The sequence below is a fragment of the Trematomus bernacchii genome, unplaced genomic scaffold, assembly GCF_902827165.1.
Source record: "Trematomus bernacchii unplaced genomic scaffold, fTreBer1.1, whole genome shotgun sequence".
Classification (NCBI taxonomy): domain Eukaryota; kingdom Metazoa; phylum Chordata; class Actinopteri; order Perciformes; family Nototheniidae; genus Trematomus; species Trematomus bernacchii.
This window is the reverse complement of record NW_022987387.1, coordinates 144,707-163,640: the sequence shown is the minus strand read 5'-3', so window position 1 is coordinate 163,640 and position 18,934 is coordinate 144,707. Positions and strand designations below refer to the sequence as shown.

General features: G+C 43.9%; 2 protein-coding genes across 3 annotated transcripts; both read left to right on the top strand.

The window, feature by feature from the left end:
* The first annotated feature begins 257 nt into the window (after window positions 1-257).
* slbp (stem-loop binding protein) lies at window positions 258-7,103 on the top strand. Of its 2 annotated transcripts, none has more exons than XM_034133855.1 (8): window positions 258-426; window positions 3,006-3,128; window positions 3,578-3,691; window positions 3,785-3,850; window positions 3,927-4,049; window positions 4,236-4,391; window positions 5,843-5,942; window positions 6,377-7,103. In XM_034133855.1, the coding sequence occupies exons 1-8, from the start codon at window positions 368-370 to the stop codon at window positions 6,449-6,451; spliced, it is 816 nt and encodes a 271-aa protein (XP_033989746.1). In that variant the 5' UTR covers window positions 258-367; the 3' UTR covers window positions 6,452-7,103. The 2 variants fall into 2 exon arrangements, with proteins under 2 accessions (XP_033989746.1, XP_033989738.1); XM_034133847.1 differs by having other exon boundaries at window positions 3,779-3,850.
* A 431-nt stretch (window positions 7,104-7,534) lies between these two features.
* immt (inner membrane protein, mitochondrial (mitofilin)) lies at window positions 7,535-17,707 on the top strand. The gene is made up of 14 exons (XM_034133844.1): window positions 7,535-7,695; window positions 8,425-8,492; window positions 9,002-9,191; window positions 9,675-9,810; window positions 10,872-10,964; window positions 11,477-11,638; window positions 11,806-11,939; window positions 12,565-12,668; window positions 14,296-14,431; window positions 14,688-14,817; window positions 14,970-15,193; window positions 15,422-15,553; window positions 15,775-15,904; window positions 16,709-17,707. The coding sequence occupies exons 1-14, from the start codon at window positions 7,654-7,656 to the stop codon at window positions 17,314-17,316; spliced, it is 2,289 nt and encodes a 762-aa protein (XP_033989735.1). The 5' UTR covers window positions 7,535-7,653; the 3' UTR covers window positions 17,317-17,707.
* Window positions 17,708-18,934: the final 1,227 nt, after the last annotated feature.

The following is an 18,934-nucleotide window of genomic DNA, read 5'->3' as shown; positions in this document are numbered from 1 at the left end:
GATCCCATATGTGCTGCTGTTGTTTCATGATTCCCCTGTTTGAAGTACCATTTCCCCTCAGATTTTGTTGTCTATGTTGAGTATTTTTTTGTTGTTGTTGTAAATAATAATGTAGTGTTTAGTATGGTGAATATTATTGGTTCTTTACTTTTAACTGTGTAAGGCGGATGCAGAGTTGCTTCTGCTGTTTTATCTGAATTCGCGCCCAGTATTTTCGTATTATTTGCATGTATATCCGCCCTTTCCTGTCACGTGACCTGTTGGATTGTTTGGGACCGCGCGCCTTTCAGTGTTGGCGGGTAGACACAACACTGCCTGCTGCTGAGCTGACAACAAGGATAACTTTACTCTACTTATAATCAAGAATATGTCGAACTGGACCAGAGGCAAACGACGTGAAACTCGCGAAAACGAACATGAGAATGGGCAAGTTTCACCTTCTTAAACCACCACGAGCCTCCATTGCGTTCACTTGATTGTAGACACCATTAGCTAGAACTCTTTCAGAATGGGATTATGTAAATGTATTGCTAGCTAACCGACTACAAACACATTTACCTTTTCAAGTATGTATTATTCTCATAAATGAAGCCACACTGTAAGGCTGTGTTCATGTTTCAATTGACTTGTGTCCTGCGCTAACGTTAGTTAGCTTGATGCTCGCTTTGAAATGATTTTACATTAGCCTTGAAGAAGTTAGCTAACTTATTGTTGTGCTGTGTTCGCCACTGGGTGACACGACGGTGGCGGCTCTGCTCTATTGTCGGCGGGTGCCGAGGAAGAGAAAACGGTGGTAAAGGCTAACCTCTGCTAAACAGGACTGTAGTGCAGCTGTATCGGGGGTTGGTTATAACCTGATGTTTGTGCAGAGGGCTGAAGTGTTATCCACCACAGCAGAAGCGTTCCTGGTAGGAACAGTTGGGGCTTTGGGGAATGACGGGCGTTTTGCCGCCAGTGTTCACGGAATATACCGGCAATGGTGTGCCCGGTTGTGAACAGCCATGAATGTGAATTGATAGGCCTCAGCACCCCCACCCAGACACTGTGGGATAGATAATGGATGGATGAACAGATGGCCAGAACAATCGCTAACAGGAAGTCAGTGGCGGGAGAACGACTTGTCAACTAACTACTTCTATTTCATTCTACTAGCTGATTAAGTTATTGCTTGTACTGCTGGTGGCCATGGGTCTCGCCATTGGTTTATCTGAAAGAGGATTTAACAGTGGTGTTTGGAAACAATCGAGAGCTAGTTTTAAGCAGTGGTGTAAATAAGACAAGTACCTTTTACCCAAGTACTTGTACTTTACTTGAGTATTTTAACGTTTTGCTACTTTGTACTTTTACGCCCTGACATGTATTTAATACCTTTAGTTACTTCACAGATTTTGATTAATGAGGTGAAATTTAATAAACACTTAAATCAGACTTTAGTTCCGCCTGGAGTAAATTCACAAGCTACCCAGCAGTATACAAAGTCATTCAAACTAGCTGCACCTTTACCAGCTTTGAGAACACTTCAATGATCAATCATTATAAAACATATCATGTATATTATTCTGAAATGGAACAATCTGCTCAATGACTACTTTTACTTTTTGTACTTTAAAGGACACCTATCATGCTATATTTAAATGATATATTGTAGGGCCATATACCTATATAACGTATATTTATACGTTTCTGTTTTCAAAATACCAAACAGATCATGCATTTTAGCCATGCCTCATTTCGCTCTATGTGCTGTTTGCTGTCTACGGGGCTGATTCTGTGAGCTGCAGCTGACCACGCCCCCCTGCAGGAGAGGGGAGCCATGCTCTGATCAAGTCAAGAGGGGGAGAAAAAAAGATCTCCGTCCTCCGTGTTTTATTATTATTATAGGCCTATAGAGTCGTTATTCATTTGTTTTAAAGCTCAATAAATAACAAAGAAGACCTTTGACCGGCACTTTTCTAATTTTGTTAGGAAGATTTAAACTTTAACGGACATCTTGACCAGCGAAAGAAACTGAAACTGAAACTCTGCCGCACGGTCCCCTCGTTCCTTGGAAGAGGCGGAGAGGTGGGTGTTTGTCATCTGCTGGTGGACTAACCGGAGAGAATTACAGTGCTTGCCTCGACGGGGAGGGATTGCATTGAATTAAAGCAGCGGGAGCAAACGCTTGCCTCGGGGAGGGAGGAAAAAAATCCACAGCGGAGAATAAACAGAAGGGTAACCATGGTAACTATGGGCGGGAAGTCTTCTTCGCTGCTTTTGTGGCAGACTACAGTGCCACTTACAGGCCTGGCATATGTACTACAGCGTCTCCAGCGCTTTCGAACGGCAATGGCCGGCTGTGGCCCAACCCCACATTCCCCTGATAGGTGGAGAGTTGGCCCAATAGCCGTAGCGCTGACGTCAGTAAAGTGTTCAAATCTGGATCCGTTTTTATCAGATCCGTTGCAGCCCCTTTTTTAGAGATTTGGGTATGGAGGAAAATAGAGAGGGTTGTGTTTTCTGACACTTGGTGAATTCCCTGGAACACCGGGGACACATATTCATGTATAAAAGACGTACAAAAGTGCATTTTGCATGATAGGTCCCCTTTAAGTATATGTTGATGCTAATACTTTTCTACTTTTGCTTGAGTAACATTTTGAATGCAGAACTTTTACTGTAACAGAGTATTCCTACACTCTGGTACTTCTACTTTTACTCAAGTCCAAGATCTGAGTACTTCTCCCACCTGTGATTTTAAATCACTTGACCTTACCACCATTCTTAAGTTATAGATGAGCCTATTAATCGTTAATTCGCCGCCCAATAACAAAGACTGACCCAATTTCCGGAGTTGCATCTCCTGACCGTTTTCTGTGGAGTCGGCATTCATCCACTGTGTGTGTCTGTGTCTGAACAGATAGAAACGATTATTAGAGACACGCTAGCACCGAAGGGCTACTAAATTGACGTTAAACATAAACTTACTTGTTAATAATATGCTATCTTTACTTGTCTCTATTGTGTAGGAGCTCTGGTCCGTCCCGGTGGTCTCACTGCAGGAAACGAGGGGTCGACGGAAGCCTGCGGGCCAACAGAGAGGAGGACGCTGGTCGAGAAAAGGGTGGGCACTCCGACAGCAGAAATGCTAGGTAAGAGAATACAGCTGCAATAAAAACACACTACATTCAACTTGACACAATTTGCAACTTGCAAATGTACCAGAATAGCAAAATGCACTGCAGAGTGTGTACCAATGTACAGATGAAATGTCAGGGCTAGATATGAACAGTTTGTTAGACTTCAGCTTATTTCAGTAAGGTGACCTGAAGGTTAGAAGCTCTGAATGATCCTCATTAAACCAAACTGTTAGCTTTATTTCTGTAGTATTTGGCAACAAGGGGTAAATGACCCCGTGGTTATCTCCTTCTAGTATGCTCTTCTCTTCATATCCATCTTGTGTTTCTATCTCATCATTTGCCCTCTGGGCCAGGGATAGCTATTTGTGGCTTAAACTACATTTACTTGCACTGTGGCAACAATAATTCCATTCCCCTCTGTGTGTTAATGCTGGTACACCCCCCTTGTGCTTCCTCCCTAGTTTCACCACTCCAGAGGGCACAGGCCCGGTGTCTCGCTGCGGCAGAAAGGCTGACTGGGGCACCCAGGTGGAGAATGATGAAATGAAGAGAGACGTACACAGAGACATGCAGCGGTAACCACACTCTGCTTCTATCTCAGTGGTTCACAGCACACTTTCCACTGAGTCTTGATTTTAACTGACTGTGTGTGCACTGTTCAGTTACAGGAGGAGGATACTGGGTGCAGAGGTCACCCAAAGAGAGAGGAAGATCTCCTCTGGCTCATCGGGGAGGTATGTCCACTTCTGTTGCACCTTTGTCATTGTTGGAGTCTGTATGTGTGAAAACACCTGTCTGTCTGTGTTCCAGCTGTGACTCAAAAGAGGGAGAACACATTGAAACTGATGAGGCAGTGTTGCTAAGGCGACAGAAACAGATAAACTATGGAAAGAATACACTGGCCTATGATCGGTACATCAAAGAAGTTCCAAAGTAGGTCACACACTCACACAGCACTACAACCATAATGACAGTTTTTGAACAATAATACATGTTTTAAAGTGACTCAAATGATATAAAACAATAATATGTATACACCACCACAAATTCCTTGTAAGTGCAAACCTACTTGGCAATAAAAGTGATTGTGATTTCTGATCTTTATTTTTCTGTTTCTAGACATATTCGTCAGCCGGGTGTTCACCCCAAGACTCCAAATAAGTTCAGGAAGTACAGCCGTCGCTCCTGGGACCAGCAGATCAAACTGTGGAAGGTCAAACTGCACGCCTGGGACCCCCCAACAGAGGAGGGTCAAGACAAAGTCCTTGATGACATGTAAGAAGAGATTACATTTCAACAGAGATGCATGTCAACGGCTTAACGCATCAACTTTGAGAATCCTAATAAACATATATATCGGTATCAAGAATGAAAGAACAGTTCAGCTTCAAATCCCCGCCAGATGGTGCTCTCCACAACACACACACACACACACACACACACACACACACACACACACACACACACACACACACACACACACACACACACACCACACACACACACACACACACACACACACACACACACACACACACACACACACACACACACACACACACCACACACACACACACACACACACACACACACACACACACACACACACACACACACACACACACACACACAAGTCAAAGAAGCAGTACCACATTGTAAATGCACTGTAACAAGTCAAAGTCCTGCTCAACACACACTTGTAAAAGTAGTGTATTATGATTAGACATAATATAGTTTTTATCACAGCTGGTAAATGTGGATCACATTTTTCATGACTTTATATCCTGCTCAAGATGGAAGAAGTACAGTACTTGAGTAAATGAACTTGGCTTTATTTGTTGCCACAGCTAGCAGTCCCTTTACCTTAAATGAACCTAAATTAGACTTTTTGGGATTGTTGCAATAATAAAAAGATACATTTTGTCTAAATCAATCATATGTATCCACTCCCATGTTGAGTGTATATATACAGTCTATGATTTCAATAGAAAAATATCTCTTTAGGTACCTCTAAAATAGCATTTTTTTTAAAAGTGCAACTTAATTTGCGAATAATCGCAAGTTAAATATAGACTTTAAAAAATATATATATAAAAAATGTCCATAGTGTGTGTTTATAAATGTTGGGGCAAGCTGAATGGACAATCAGGGTCATCCCAATACACAGCTGAGGGATAAGACAGTTGAAGCTCCGAGGCTGTTAACGATGATTTGAACACATCTTAACTTAAGGGCCACATAGAACATTCTATATTTAAATGTATATATATATATTTATACACATTCAAGTCCCTCCTCAAAACCAACCTGTTCAGATCTGCCTACTCACTGTAGTGCTACATTATCCCTGTTTCCCTGCATGTTCTCTGTTACTGTCCTTTTGTAATGTTTTTAAGAATATTTTCTGAAGGGTGTCCTTGGGGGGGCTTTGAATGGCACCTCTAAATAACATGTTTTATTATTCAAATACAATGCAAAGGCTATACACATAGAGCCCCCCCTATGTGGTCCGGCAGGCAGTGATTCATAGGCTACCTCATCTGGTTGCCCAGCACATGTCACCTGGCCTGTGATATTGAATGAAATGTTTACTTCTGGCGGATGCCGATATTGAATTGTAAAGTGCTTTGGTCCAATGACGTGCTGCCATGGTGCCTCCCTGCTGTAGACTCTGTGTTCTGTCTGTTTGCTGATGGTCATGTTGTTGTTTGTCCTCTGCTCTCCAGTGAGGAGCTGGGAATCGATGATGTCATGGACATTGAGCTGGACTTCCCAGACTTCCAGAATGTCCCAGCCTCTCTTACCACACACAGCTGTTCACTGGAGGTAAGATTGATCACTTTGAATTCACTATGAGATCAGAATAATTAGAAGAGAAGGAGAGAGCAGGTCAGCTGAAAATGCAAAAGTGTTTACAGGCAAATGCACAATTCAACATGGACATGTATGTTTCCAATAAATCTATGAATGATATCCTTTAGAAAACAGCCACCGTTAAGTTGGGAAGTTAATGGGAATATGTTTAACCTGGTTACATATCTCTTAACATGATACACAGTTTCCACATTTCCTGTCCGTTTGGACCATACAAACAGAATCTTCAGTCATCTGAATCAAGTGTTTACTGACACATGTCCAGCTTCCTCTGTCAGCATACAGTCTATCCAAGTTTCTAAAACCAAACCAAAAGTGCAGGTAACAAATCCTGGTACTTTATGAGCCTTCCGTTTTATTGATTGCTTTTTTTCTCTCTTGCTCAGGGTGAAGACGACTGTTCGGGTACTCCAGTTAAAATACAGAAGACTGAAACCACAGTGCAGCCGGACTTGGCGTAGTTCATTGTGGAAATGAAATCAAACATGTTGACACACCTCCCAAATGTTCATCCATCTCTTCCCTGACACTTCTCGCAGCCCACCATGTCCCCACAATGACTGTTCCAGGTTCAATCTGCTCCCTCTGTGTCTCAGTTGGCATAGGTTCAACACTGTAATTTATATTTACGACCCATGTGTAATGTCTTTATTCACAATCATAAATATTCAATAGGCTTCCTTTTTTTCCAGTGCTTCTTAATCCAAAGGTTTGGACCTTTTACAGATTCCTAGCCTGCTCAGGGAGTCTTCTTTTATGGCAAGGTTTTACAGCTGCATGTTTAACTCTGGCCACTTCAAATAGTTTAGGATTTGGTGTTCACAAAAGAAAACGTAGCACTGATCCTTGCTGATAGTAATGCAGGAATACATAGATACTGACTCAACTCAAAAGTTTCTTTCAATTGTTTAAATGCGTGGGGCAAACCAAAGTATTTTTAATGATTCATATTGACAATAACTTTCCCAAGGATGTACATTTTAAACACCGAAGAGCTTTACTTCAGTTATATTGGGTTGTGATCTGTTTTTGTACTAGTTGTTTTTATTGCAAATGTTTTGGGTTTTTTCTGGTTCCTTTATGGTTTTTCAAATAAAAAAAAGAACAATGTTGCATTGACTTCTATGAGCAGTTTGAAGGGTTGTATTGATGGGACTGATGAGTTGCATCAGTGTGGAGGGGCTCTGCAGCGGAGCCTCTGGGCTACATGTGTTTGTTATAACAGCCCTGTAAACCGAGGTGCAGAGCTACCATACCTGCAGCTCTAGTTTCATTATGGTGAGGGGTTTTCACATGTAAATATGATGCTTTTCAACCTCTTTCTTAAAGGACTCTTCTATCGCTAATTTAAGGATTATTGATAAACTGATAAACTACATAGAGAAGCATTTCTGCAGTAAAAGGTCTCCGTAAAAAAATGAATTCTTTGGGAAATGAAATACATGGGGGATGGTGTTGCTGCAGCACCACCACAGGAGGGTCTGCTCTGCGGGGGGAAGCTTGGAGTTCTACTTTTGACCAGGGAGGCAGTGTGGCGCACACAAACTAGCTAACATACAAAGAAGAAGAGGGGTAGAAACGAAAAGAAGGACGAAGAGAAAACACGTACTGCTACTGTGCAGGTTAAAATATTATCACTTGAGAAGCAAAGTGATTTTGGACCATGCTGAGGGCTTGTCTGAGAGGGGCTAACAGCAGCGCGCGGGTAAGAGCAGCCTTCACAGCCAGCCGGGAGCTAACATGTTAGCATTAGCATGTTGTCATTCAGTGACCCACAGACCTGCCCAAGGTGCCACTGTAGGTTTAATTTGAAATAGTGTTGAATTGTTAACATCAGCATGCTTTCTGATGCTGGAGCTTAGAATTCACAGGGCTCTGTGTTAAACAGTAGCTTGTCATTCGAAAGAGCAGATCAGAACCCTGCTAACGTCCGTGCTAGCTGTTAGCTTCTAGTGACATGGCTAATGACATACGGCCAGCATGGAGACAGCTCAGTTACTGAGGAGTGCAGCATATCCACAGCTCCACAGTTCACCTCACTGCACTCACCATGCAGTCAGGCTGGAGGGATCCTAGAATGTACATTCATATACAGTGTACTAACATTACATAATCCCATGCAGTCAATGGGCGGGACCCCGGGTTATCACCTGAGCTACGATCAGTACGGACGACCTGCTCAGGAACATCCCGTTATTACTCTTTTGTATTCAGCTCATAAGGAAGTAACTAGAGTTCAGTTAATTTCAGTTTATTTACTAAAGTAAGCAAAGCTCCTCTGATACTGTTATTTATCTTCAAAAATATCAAATGCATGTCATCATCACGTTTACACACATCACACAGGTACAGAATGAATCTACGTAATGTCAGATGTCGAAGGTAAACCACCTCTGCCCCTCTCTCTGTCCCCCTCTCTGTCCCCTCTCTCCAGAAGAGCTTTGGGAGAACCCCTCTGACCAATCTGCAACCCTGCCGTCACTACACAGCAGGAGAGAGCGGGTAACACACACACACACACACACACACACACACACACACAGGTTATACATCCACATCATAGGTTGGCCTGCAGCAAATTATGGTTTGAGTTTTCTACCAATTTATTCCATCAATGACTTGAGTAATCTGATGTGAAATATCTTTGCTTTATTAAGGAACACTAGTAAACCTACAGAAGAGAAAATAAGGCAATAATAACGAATTGGTTCAAACATTTGTGTTATTGAAATGGAATGCAACATGATCTGAGAGTACCATATTACTGTCTGAGGGTAAACGAACAACATTTTCTGAAATGCAAAAACAAGCATTTACTATTTACTATAATTTAATTAATTTTACTTTTTAAAATATATACTTATCATGGGCTACTCCTTTCAAGGAACTATATAATATATTTAACTGTGAGGATTATTATATTCAGGCAACCTACACACACACACACAGATGCATTGTGCTAAATTTCTACTCTTGTCAAGACATGACACCAGCTTCTCGTCTCTCTGCAGCAGTGGAGCTGGTAAGGTGGTAGCTGCTGGCCTGGTGACAGTTGGTGGGGGCATTGGAGGAACAATACTGTACGCCAAATGGGATCACAAGTTCCGAGCGGCCGTGGAGAACAATGTTCCGTACTCAGACCGGCTGCTGGGTCTGGCTCTGGGACCCGCTTCTCAATACGGTGGCCCCCTCCAGAAACAGGTGGGAATGGGTTCTCAGCATCTCCTAAGCGCTATCTGAAATCTGTTTTTGGTGAGATCAGAGTGTTTTGAGAATGTCGTTGTTGACGTGAGACATTATTGCTAGTCCTTCACAGCCTCCATGTTTTATGTTGCACTTTTGCAAACTATTTTCAATAAATCTTAAAAGCTACATCTGGGAACACTGTATATCGGTGGTAGGGCTTCTCATGTGTATTTATTCATTCAAAAGGGAAAGGTCATGCTAAGAGGAAATACCTGTTGATGTATGAAGGTATTTACAATTTACAATTTCTAATAGTTGTCTTTTAGTGGAGGGAAAGTGAACTCCAGGGCTGATCTCAAACAAACGTCTTCGTGCAGGACTCAAAATGAAAGATGTCCTGCTAAAGGATCAGCGCTCAAAGCCTGTATATAGAAAGGTAGAGCGACACAAACACTTTAGAGACTGTCAGGTTAAAGAACTGCTTCTCCTGCTCTTTAGACGGAGATTGCACAGCATCCCTCTATGATGGATAAACCGCCAAAGGGGTCCAAAGCTAAGACGGAGAAGAAGTCTTCAGAGAGCCCAGCCGCTGAGGGGGGGGCCGTCCCAGCTCAGCCTGCTCCCAGCATAGAGGGTAGGTCTCCATCGGGTTCAGACCCTCATCATCAGGCTCTTTGTACCGTGCAACGTGTTGTGGGGGGTGGCAGCAGAGTGCTTTCCACTATAATGATATCCCCATTCTGACTGTTAACTGTATGTTAACAACTTAACCATATTTGAAAGGAAGCTGCACTCATGTTGCTCTTATTTTGACGTAGAATGACTTCTTAACACCTTGGAGTGACATGGATCATTGTTGCCCTGTAAATCAGTAGTGCCTCTGTAATGGGACACGCTCGTGCTCCACTGCCGTTTATCCTACCGCTTGCTAACAGCAGTTGCCCTTGGAATGTAGTATCTACCGTCTGACTGTAGCACAACATCTTCAAAACTGTTACAAATGTATATTTAGTCAATTGTGTACTTTTTGTATCCATGCTTCGTAGTTAATATGAAGCTGTCTTTGGCTCTTTTCTGCTGCAACAAATGCAAACGTCCCCTCTGTGGGACGGATGGAGATATTCTGATTCTGAAGTTATGTCTCCTGATGCACATTTCCACAGGGTCCACATGCATGATGTTAGCATAGCCACCAAAGCCAGTCCCACTCATCAATTACAAGATTTACAGCCAACAAACTAAATACAGCTTGTACTATGATTGCATAACACATTATATAAACTTCATGTTGGCCACATAGTAAACAAACTACGACTTGACTCCCAATATTAATTGAAATGATTTTATTGACTTGAAAATAATCGTACTGCGCCTGCTCAGAACATAAAACTTCCACGGCCCACTAACAACTGGAACTGTGGCAGCAACAACTTCATTTCAAATGAAGGCAGCTCTGATGAATGTTTTCTGTGATGTTCAGGTCTGTTCACAGTTTCTGTTCCACTAACAAGTCCTTAAACATTTCATTTTACTCAAATTAATGTTCTGATATGGCAACAACGGTAGCATATGTATTGATTACTACTAAAATAACAGTTAACAGTATGTCATACCTATTCCTGGTAAATGTCACGTGACATTCATATTCATTATACACACACACTAACTGCTGTTGTGTGTTTCCCTCCCATCCAGAGGCTTCAGTAGAGGCCACTCACATCATCTCAGCCATCAGTGAGGTGTCCTCGGTCCCTGCTCCCTGTGACTCGGAGGCAGCAGTATTCAAAGGTAACCTCTTGACCTCTGTAACCTTGATATCTTAAAGCATAATCAGAAAAGCATTTGAAATGTACATCTATGTGTACAGCAGATACATGCATGTGGCTGCTAACCAGCTGACGGTTATATCACTCTGAACCCCAACCGTCACAATTTTAGAGCGATGCGAATAATCACGGCTCTCGGTTGTGTTTACTCGCGTCATTAAAACAAGACGCGCTGACAAAGGGGGCGGGGCTTATCTCCTTGTAGATACTATGGTAGATACCAACTGTAACAAAATGAACATATTTGAACGTGATTTCATTGTAATACACGTTTCAAAATGATGCCGAAATAAAAACATACTGATACCGGTTAGTAAAAACCATGAATGAATGCTTTGACAAGTCTGCAGACAAGATGGCAGACGAAACACTTTTTCATATTTCGTGTCTTTTGTGAACGCACAAAGTTGGAGACTTCAAGGTTGGAAATGACAAAGTAAGATGACATTGTGTCTGTTTGTGCATGTTCTCTAGAGGAGTGCACAGAGTGCCACGACCATAAGGATACTGCAGTGTCAGCGATGGAGGAGCCTGAGACAGAGCCCGGGGCGTCAGAGGCCCTGAAGGAGCGCCCCGTGGAGGAGGTGACCGCTAGACTGGCCCAACAAGACCAGGAGGAACAGGAAGTCCTCACATGTAGGCTGGAGCACACGCACACGCACACGCACGCACACACACACGCACACGCACACGCACACACATTATTTAGTAATGAAAAACATCTTTAACTCCTCCTGTACACTCCATGCTACTGTCTCCTCTCTGTGTCCCTCTCATGGTGTGTGTGTTTATTTATTTTGCAGCTGTATCAGCCAGTCTGGACGACTCCCTGGCCAGCTCTGCTAAAGCCGCCCTGCAGGCTATTGGAGCTCAGGAGGCCGCGCTGCAGGCCATCGCTCAGCACACACTCAGACTGAAGGAGGCCATGGAGGCAGAGGTACTGACTGTGGTCTGATCACAGTAACACTGGCAGGCATTTTCCAACCCAGTTTAGATTTAACCACACCCATTTCTGCATTAGCATAGCTCTGCATTAGCATAGCTCTGCATTAGCATAGCTCTGCATTAGCATAGCTCTGCATTAGCATAGCTCTGCATGATGGACGTATAAGAGAATCAAAGTCAAGTCAAAGTCAGCTTTATTGTCAAAATGTCTACATGTGTTATACATACAGAAATCTTGAAATACCGTTTCTCGCAGTCCCACAGTGTGACATATATACATAAAACAAGATACAAAAAGGGCCTAGATAATAATAATGCCGATCCATGTTGACAACGCTGAAGTAATATCACGCCTACTCTAGCTTGGAACGATATGAGCTGTTTATCAGTCAGTGCTTCATATAGGATCTTTTTCTAAATTGATGAAAACTGCGCTTTTTTAATATAAAAGAACCTCACAGCTATGCATAGCTGAGTACATTTGAATAATTCTTTTCATATCAATTCACCATGGATTTAAAAATAACAAACCAGAAACCAATATGTAGCTTAATAGCTGTTTTTAGCTGGGCAACAGAATGGTTCTGTGGAGTGATTAACGTTCTTCATAAATCCAGGTTCCTCCCGAGGAGAAGTCCGCCCAGTGGAAGGATCTGGAAGCTTCTCTAGCTGAGAGGACCAGCGCTGTGACTGCTGCTGAAACGGCCTTGTCCAATGCCAAGTAAGACATGTACCTCAATACACACACATTACATTTCATTTAGCTGACGCTTTTGTCCAAAGCGACTTACAATAAGTGCAAAAACCATAAAGAATCAAACTCTGAACAGTGCTGGTGACTCGGTTACAAGAGCCGCGTTCACACCGCAGTACTTTTCCCACTTTAGTTCCGATATAGTTCCGAAATGTTGCGTTCACACCAAAAAGAGCCGGAACTAAAATTAGTTCATGAGAACCTTTTTACCCCCTTTCCCGTCCCTGCTAGAGAGCAGGTACTTTCGTGGGAGAAAAAGGTTCCTATTTCTGATTGGCTGGGCGGATTGCAAACCACGCCCCGTAAAACTCCCAAAACGTTTTGTGAAGCCGCCATTTTATTATCCTTGCATTAGCATTATTAGCATTAGCATTATTAGCATTAGCATTATTAGCATTAGCCCAGCGCACAAACGCAGAGAGACTAACTTATGGCAACACAAAAGAAAACATGGGAGCGGTGGAGATGAGGAGGTGTCGGCGTTCTGGCGATTTACTCTGAAGGCTTCAGTAGAAGCTGCTGGGAGTCCCAGCAGCTTCTACTGAAGCCAGTGCCCAACTCCGGGGACTTCAGGTGGCAGTATACGGCGTGAAGTTGTTTGCGGCCTGCCAGTAAACCCAAAGCAGAAGAAGAAGAAGTGACGTCAGCGGCTTCATTTGCGTAATCTTCCCTCAGGGAACTTATTCCGGTGTGAACACGATCTGTACTTAGTTCATGAGAACTAAAGAGTTCTCATGAACTAAGTTCTGATGAACCTTTGTGGGAAAAGTACTGCGGTGTGAACGCGCCTAAGGCCTAAATGAACTCTTTATGTACATCTTCAGATGAAAGATGCAAAACAGAAGGGTTAGAGGACCTCCCTGGCTATAGGGGGTGGGCTTCAATGTGATGAAGTACCTGCTTTTCATATATTGCCATACACAATCTACCCTATGCTGATATATATTGTACTATATCGATGAAGTGATATAATTATACATGTGGGGGGGGGGGGGTAGAGGATTCATCCGAAGCTCTCTCAGTTGGTGGAAGAAGCAAGCCTTCATCATCAGAGGCTTCTGAGTCTGACCCCCCCCCCAACAGCCCCCCATTCGCTTCATTTAGCTTTTTTTAAATAATCATCTATAGGCCGCTTCAATTTTGGAACGTCCCTTTAGGTGCATTATATTCATTGCTTATTATTTCTATTATTATCATTATTTGTTTACTTCCCATCGTCGTAATTGGTCACTTCAGGCAAATATCACATGGGTGTGGTGTGAGATAAAGTAGTCCGTGTGATGGGCTTGTGTGGAAAGACAAAGAGGGTTCTGATATATTTTTTCTGTTGACCGTTTGGTTGGTCCTATTGTAGTTATCGTTTGTTGTTGTTCTTGAATAAATATTCAACAACCCAGGGGCCAGCGGGGCCTTGATGGTCATTACAGCCATGAGACGTGGGACAGTTTTCAGCTGCACACCCACACTGGCCGTCTGGAGCCGAGTCATGTGAACACTGATGCATCCGGGGAAGGGTTGCTGAGCATCACCCTTCCTCACCTTCATATTTTGCACCAGTTTTCTGAAACTCTTCCCCCCCCTGTCTCCCCCGCAGTGAAGCCCTGCACAGTCTGAAGGCGGTGATTGACAGCTCTAAGGGGCTGAAGGTGGCTGCTGTGCGCCCCCTGGTTCTAGCAGCAGAGGAGAACCTCCACAACATGGTGGTGGACTTGGACAAAGTGGTAACTAAGGTAAGGACATTATTTGTGTACATGATGTGATGAATAGACTATCAAGTGATGATTCTACATTTTGGGAAAGGCAATTTTCCACCTTCTTCCTGACAGATTGGGGTTCAGTTCTACCACTGTCTGTGTGCTACAATGAAGAGTCAGAGGATCAAACTATTCCATCCATCCTGAAAGAAACGACTGGTCGCCACATGACTGGTTCATTCTTTAAGACAGTCATAATCAGAGGTGTGTGTGTGTGTGTGTGTGTGTGCAGGTGCAGTCATCAGAGTCAGAAGCTAAGATTGTCTCCCAGTACAGTGAGCTGGTTAATGAAGCCAAACTACAGTTCCAGAGGGAGGTGACCAGCCTCACTCCAGAGATCCAGGCCAACTGGAAGGGGCTCAGTAAGAGCACACACACCCACCAGCAGTACCCTGCATGTCTTACACTGTTTGTATAAAGGACACTTGTGCTTTACTGATCCAGATAAACACCTGAATGGATTTATTTAGATGCAGTAGACATATTTTCAAAAGGAGTTGTCTTTGTGTTTGAGCTGGTAAGCTGTCGGAGGATGACCTGAACGCGCTGATCGCCCACGCTCACCGGCGCATCGACCAGCTGAACCGAGAGCTGGCGGAGCAGAGGGTCAGGGAGCAGATCCACATCGACGCCTCGCTGGAGCAGCAGAGGCTGGAGGACCAGAAGGCTCTGGAGAAGGCCGTGAGCACCGCCCTGCAGCACGTCAAGGAGGAGGCCCGGCTGGAGCAGGAGAGGAAGGTACGCACGGCACATTTATTCTACCCAGCAACATTAACCACCATTACTAGACACAGCGCAACAGAGAAAAGCTATGAACTGAAGATAATAGACTATAGGAAATAATGTAAAACATGTTAATGAAAAAACGATATTAAAGGTTTGTCAGTGATCCTGATAGTATTTAGGCCAGCAGAGAAGGGCTTCTGGCTCTGACGGCCCTGTGTGTGTGTGTGTGTGTGTGTGTAGCTGTCTGAAATGAGGGAGGTGATGGAGGCGGAGATGAGGACTCAGCTGCGGCGGCAGGCAGCGGCTCACACCGACCACGTCCAGGACGTCCTGAAGGTGCAGGAGACTGAGCTGAGGGTCGATGCTGAGCAGGTGAGCACACATTACATCAAATCATTCGTATAACTTCACCCATATGTAAAAGAGGGGGTGTGGCTTGATGATGTCATTTAACAGCCATATTTATATTTGATGATTGGGGTTAGTATTATATTGTTCTTCATTTGTTTGATTAATTTCAGTCAGTTTTCAATTGAAATAGCAGCTTTAGTCGTCCACGTGGTACAGCTGGTGTGACTGTGTGATGCGTTCAGGTGCTGACCAGGAAGCTGCTGGAGCAGGAGACCAGCTACAGGCAGCTGAGCCAGGAGCAGCTGGACAACTTCACTCTGGATATGAACACAGCCTACGCCCGGCTGAAGGGGGTGGAGGAGGCCATCGACAGTAAGATACACACACACACACACACACACACACACACACACACACACACACACACCACACACACACACACACACACACACACACACACACACACACACAACACACACACACACACACACACACACACACACCACACACACCACACACACACACACACACACACACACACACACACACACACACACACACACACACACACACAACCACACACACACACACACACACAACCATGGGGTGTTGCACTAGGACACATGGACAGCAGGGGCTGGGATCAAATCCCCAACCTTCCCATTGTGTTAACACACTGGGAACATATAATGGTTGATGCTATAGTCATTTAAAGTTGAAATTGAGAAGCCCATTTACATGAATTGAACATTAAAACAATGACCGGAAGAAATAAAGCATTTAAGTTTCAATAATCTTTAGTGTTGGTGTGGACACTAATAAACGTAAAGGTACTTGTAATCAAGGTTTGTTAATGTGTGTACGTTATCTGGACATTAATGCAAAACTGTTTGTACAGCACATTTCAAGTCATAATTATAACATAATTGGGATTTCTATATTATTCCAATGATCAGGAAAATCTGCTTAAAAGTCTAAAAATAGGTACTGGAATTATTTGAACTTACATTTTGTAAGGTAAGAAATGATTTCTTGACACAGCAAGGACAGATATGTCTTTATTAGTACTTACATAAAGGACAACATACGGTGCTTGAGTGTGTGGTTCTTTAGGAGACTTCCTGTGTTGCAGCAGCACCTGCTTTGTGTTAATGCTGCCCTGTGTTCTGCCTGCAGGCCACGTGCTGGCGGAGGAGGAGGCCCGTAAGGCGCACCACCTGTGGCTCTCTGTGGAGGCTCTGAACTTCACGCTGAAGACGGCAGAGGCGGACGTGCCCACGCAGCCTCTGGAGGGCGCCGCCCAGGCCGTGCGGGACAGCTGCCATGAAAACGACTTCGCCCTGGCGCTGGCCTCGGCGCTGCCCGAGGAGTCGCTGCAGCGCGGCGTGTACAGCGAGGCGTCTCTGCGCGCTCGCTTCAACGCGCTGCGCTCGCTGGCCCGCCGCGTCGCTCTAGTCGATGAAACTCACAACTCCCTGTACCAGTACTTCCTGTCCTACCTCCAGGCTGCACTGCTGTTCGAGGATAAACAGGAAGCCCCCCCCGCCCAGCTGAGCAGTGACGACCTGGATCCATTCAAGATCCTGTCGTACGCCAGCTTCTGCTTAGAGCACGGAGACCTGGAGCTGGCCGCCAAGCTGGTGAACCAGCTGAGAGGAGAGGCCCGCCGCGTGGTGGAGGACTGGCTGACGGAGGCCCGGCTCACCCTGGAGACCCGGCAGGTGGTCAGCCTGCTGTCGGCCTACGCTAACGCAGTGGGGCTTGGGACCACCCAGGCCCCCTAGGCTGGCCCTCAAAGGAACAGCCACTGAGAATGTGAGGAGAGCTGCAGGCTCACAGGGAGCAGAGCGTGGAGCAGGTGGAGCAAAACAGCCGAAGAGGCTAGAAGAGATTTCCAGTGGTGTATTCCTTTTGACTTGGCTAAAGTTAACGAAGAGGTTAATGTTCAGATACAACTGAAGTTTATTTGTTTCAAAGCACTAAGTCACTGTGGAGGATCATTTGTCAAATAAAATGAATGCACCTTCTCCTCCCGTCTATCCAGGCCCACATGTATTTATTTCTAACCAACCCCCCCCCCACCGGCCTAATACCCCCACTGATTAAAGAATATGTAATACTTGATTTTATGTTTGTCACAACTGCATATGTTTCAATAAATCATGAAGAATGGTATCTGCTTTGTTCTTTCTTCACTCAACACTCTTTCACTGTCAAAAGAATAATAATCCATTCCATAATTACTGTCTGCAGTCAGTAAACTGTATATTTATACATTTACTTAAACAAAAACTAAATGTCACTACTGTAAATTCTGACACCACAGAATATACATTGATTTCAAAGGGCATGTAGTTTGGAGCTTTGCTTGGTGTTTTATTCTCCCATCAGTCAGGGCACGTCTGAGTGGACTTACATATCTTAAAAACAAGTGCACATCCAAGGTAGAACAAACGAGTAGCAGCATTATGAAAGATGATAAGACTCCAGGAAGTGAAGCCTGCCAGCTGAGTGGTATAACATATTTAGACTTCTAAATTCTTTCAACTGGACACTTCTGGATACATCGATCCCACCATCATGGAATGAAGCAGTTATCTCTGTTATCCCTAAAGAGGGCAAACATCAAATGTTATGTAGCTCATATAGGCCGATCTCAATCCTAAATCAGGACTATAAACTTAATGTGTCCATTATTTCCAAAAGGCTCTTATATTCCTGATCTGACAGACACAGATCAGACCTGGTTTGTCCAAACACAAGATCATGTTCGATGCTCTGTGCACATAATACAGAGCATCAGGGAAACAGATGCAGTGTTAGCCAGTCTTGACACTGAAAAAGCTTTGGACTGTGTGAGCTGGAATGATCTGGTTTTGGAACAATTTGGCTTTACTGAAAATTCAATCAATCGTATTAAAGCTTTTATATTGTGCCCCGACAGCCAGAATGAAAGTAAATGGACGTCTGTCTGACCTCATACATTTGGAAAGATCCAGGGGCCAGGGCTGCCCTCTTTCTCTAACTGTCTTTGCTCTTTGTATAGAGCCTCTGGCTCAGGCCATAAGAGAAGACTGTAATATACAAGGAAAGATGATAGATGATAGAGAACACCAGGTGGCGCTATACGCTGGTGACGTGACCCAGAGGTCAGCCTTTAGATCTACTTGATGTTTTTGGCACATATTCAGGCTACAAGCTCAATATTCAAATAACACACATTTTAACATTTAGTTGCCCCCCCCCCAATCTCAAACTAAGACTCCCTATTGATTGGTCTCAAAAAGCAATCAAGTACTAGGGAATTGGTTAACATATTGTCCCAATGATTTATATTAAAATAAACAATGGATCTGTGCCTGGTCGACACTACTACTGAATTTCACTTACCGCATTGAGACT